This window comes from Giraffa tippelskirchi, chromosome 13, assembly GCF_054371585.1.
Source record: "Giraffa tippelskirchi isolate mGirTip1 chromosome 13, T2T-mGirTip1v1.2.pri, whole genome shotgun sequence".
Classification (NCBI taxonomy): Eukaryota; Metazoa; Chordata; class Mammalia; order Artiodactyla; family Giraffidae; genus Giraffa; species Giraffa tippelskirchi.
In genome coordinates, this window is record NC_137287.1 from 33,618,776 (window position 1) to 33,622,300 (window position 3,525).

The 3,525-nt window shown below is 53.0% G+C and overlaps 1 protein-coding gene across 1 annotated transcript; it reads left to right on the forward strand.

The window, feature by feature from the left end:
- The first annotated feature begins 172 nt into the window (after positions 1 to 172).
- Positions 173 to 2,728, forward strand: TMEM186 (transmembrane protein 186). The gene is made up of 2 exons (XM_081559310.1): positions 173 to 204; positions 1,342 to 2,728. Exons 1-2 carry the CDS (start codon positions 202 to 204, stop codon positions 1,975 to 1,977), a joined length of 639 nt encoding a protein of 212 aa, XP_081415436.1. The 5' UTR covers positions 173 to 201; the 3' UTR covers positions 1,978 to 2,728.
- The last annotated feature ends 797 nt before the right edge of the window (positions 2,729 to 3,525 follow it).

Sequence of the window (3,525 nt, forward strand, 5' to 3'; positions counted from 1 at the left end):
GTCCGGCCCCCGTGCCGTAGGGCACGCCGGGAGGAGGAGAATCCACTCCCACAATGCCAGCAACTAGCGGCTCTGGGATGTGCTCTGGACTACAGATCCCAGAACGCAACGCGCCTCTACGCTGTCCTATTAGGGCCCAGCACGCACTCTTAGCGGTTCCTGGAGCAGGTGGATTCACTTCCGGCACCGGACAGCGGTACCATGGTAAGAAAGCGAGTGGTAGGGGGCGAGGGAGGTGACGTGCTTTGGGGGTCCGGGGCAGGCCTAGGGCAAGTATGCAGACGCCAGGGGTTCTCATTCGGAGAATCTGCCAGAGGGACATCCCACGTGGGTTTTAATTTGCTGCTTCCCGCCTTACTTTGCCCTCCGGTCACGTGGACCAACAGCTGGCGATAACTAAAACTCACTGAGCACTCGGAGTGCATCAAGTGCGTTTTGAAGGCTTTAAAACCATCATCACATTCAGTATATTCTGGGTCCCCGTTTTGAAAGATGAAACTGAGGCCCAGAGAGGCGGAGTAATTTGCCCAAGGATCCACAACTGGTGACTGTAGGAGTCGGGATTGGAACCCAGATCTGACTCCACCGCCCAAAGTATCTTTCACTGCACTATTCGAGGTATGAAACTGCGCCTCATGAAACTCTAGCGCTGCGGGTTGATGCCTGCATCCCTCCCTCCTCCTTCATTCAACCCCTTCTCAGTCTAGGCCAAGAAATAGCGTTTCATTTCAGCCCCAAGAAGACGCTTTAATCTGACCGAGAATTGAAAAGTTATTGTGATGACTATCTCCCGGGTTTGTTCCCCACTAGGACACTGAGGCGTTTCCTGCCTGGGGAAATGTCACACAGGCTATGGATTATTCAGTGGCAGCGTAGAGCTGTCCTTTCGCAGGTTAACTGTTGAATGAATGAAGGTTGTGCCTCCTTTCCCATATTTACGTGAACTACCTGGAGGAAAGAGGACCGCTTTTAAAAATCAGACTCTGCCCCACCGACTGGCTGTGTGTCTTTGGGTACATTGCTTGCCTTCTCTGGGCTTAGTTTCCTCCGTGGTAAAGTAGAAGTAGTGGTTCCTGTGGAGCACAGCTTTCCTGAAGATCTGTGAGGTAAAGCAACAGAGGAGCCTGATGGGCTGCAGTCCATGGGGTCGCAGAGAGTCAGACACGACTTAGCAACTGAACAACAGCAAACAAAGCCACTGGCTTTACCTTTCTTTCCATCTCTGGCAGTGATGCCGATCTTACAGGATTGGCCTCCGTGTGAGGGGCTTTGCACCTGTCCCTTGAGTGATCCTCACGGTTGAGTTCCCTGAGAAAAATGGTCTCCCTGTCTCCCTTCCAGGCTGCCCTCCTCCGAGCTGTGGCGCGGTCGCCAGGGCCAGCTGCGTGTGGCAGGCCCCTCCATCGGCTGTGCTGCTGCAGTGGGCAGGATCCCAGGAGGTGGGTGGGAAGCGGGCCGCCCCCCTCCAAGGAGAAGCCGCCGGGCCCAGAGACGGAGAAGTTTCAGATGGTGTACCGGTTCGACGCCATCAAGGTCTTCGGGTACCTCTCTCGGCTGAAGGTGGCACAGACGGCCCTGACAGTGGCCGCCCTGCCGCCAGGCCTCTACTGCTACTCACAAGGCCTCATGCCCTTCAGCTCCCTGTGCCTGGCGGGCGGCGTTGCCGGCTTCGCCCTGGCCATGTTGTGCTGGATGAGCCATTTCTTCCGGAGGCTGGTGGGCATCCTGTACGTGAACGAAGCGGGCACCATGCTGCGGGTGGCCCACCTGACCTTCTGGGGCCGGCGACAGGACACCTACTGCCCCGTGGCCGACGTGATCCCCATGACGGAGAGCCCGGATTGGCCCCAGGAGCTGTTTGTGCGGATCCAGCAGTACAGCGGGAAACAGACCTTCTACCTCACCCTGCGCTACGGGCGCGTCCTGGACCATGAGCGGTTCACACAGGTGTTCGGGACGCTGGATACGCTCAAGTGAATGGCCTGGAGCCCAAGTGGATGCCGGGAGCCCAAGAGGATGCCGGGAGCCAGGCCTCCGGTGGGAAGGCAGAGGGTGTGGGCGGGGCTGAAGGAAGGGGGTCGCGCCGCCGGGAAACTTCTGCCGGGGGCCCCTCGGGTGAGAAAACACAAGGCAGACGTTAGTAACCGGCTTTAGGAAAGAGGCCCCAAGTGCCGATTCTTCCCTGCACTGCGTATGGCATCGAGATAATGGCCAGAAGTTTCTGGTAGGTTCTCGGAGGAAGCAATGACAGGTTGGCTGAAACCGTCCTCTGCTGTGAAATCGGACAGGTGTGGGGGACTTGGGTTCTGTCAGTTCTCAAAGCCCGCGCCTGGGCCAGGTTGTGACGTCTCTCAGAACCTTAGTTTTCACGTCTGTAAAGTGGAAAAAATCCTCCTGGTCTCCTGGGATGGTTGGGTGTCACTGCTAATGCAGAGCTGGTAGCTTGTTGAAGGGATCCCAGGCAACGGGGAGGGATTTCGCTCGCTCTGTGCTGACCCCCCGGTGCACCCAGCGGCCGGAGGGGTTGATGATTTAAAATAGTCACAAGGGAAAAACCTTGTTAACTGTGCGAAATGCTGGCTGTTAACTTACTGTAATTTTACTATATATATATATAAATCATTATATTGTATATGTTAAACTAATACAATGCTATATGCCAATTAGATCTCAAAATTAGAAAAAAGTGGGGAGTATACCTTACAAATACATAAAAACAAAAGGCCCAGATTATTTGATTCTTTATGCAAAAAAAAAAAAAGAAAATTAGTAATTGCAAAATATTCCACTGAGTGGATGTAGCTGGTCCTTTAAATGATTGCTATTTTTCATTGCTGTAAAGAATGTGATAGAGATCAATTATTTGGAGAGGTTTCCTTCCTCTGTGTAGACCGAAAAATGGCATTTTGAGAAAGATGACTTTATAATTAAGATAACATGAAACACGTTTTTTTTGCATGTGTGTGCTCAGTCCAGTCCCACTCTTTGTGACCCCATGGGCTGTAACCCACTAGGCTCCTCTGTCCATGGGATTTTCCAGGCAAGAATACTGGAGTGGGTTGCCATTTCCTCCTCCAGGGGATCTTCCTGACTCTGGGATCAAACCAGGGTCTCCTGCATTAGCAGGTGGATCCTTTACCACTGCACCAAGTTAGATCTTCTTAATCTACTGCATCTCACAGAAGCAAGTAAAGCATATAATTCAAGATGGTTTGGGGCTTCCCTGGTGCCCCAGTGGTGGAGTCCTCAAGATTCAGGCTCACTTTGATTTCTGGTCCAGGAAGATCACACGTGCTGCAGAGCCACTGGGCCCATGCGCCACAGCTGCTGAGCCTGTGCTCTGGAGCCTGGGAACCACAGCTACTGAAGCCTGCATGTCCTGGAGCGCCTGCTCTGCAATAAGGGAAACCACCACAGTGAGAAGTGCAACTGGAGAGTAACCCCCACTCTCTGCAACTATAGAAAAGCCTGTACAGCATCGAAGACTCAGCACAGCCAGGAAAAAAAAAAGATAATAAAAAAACA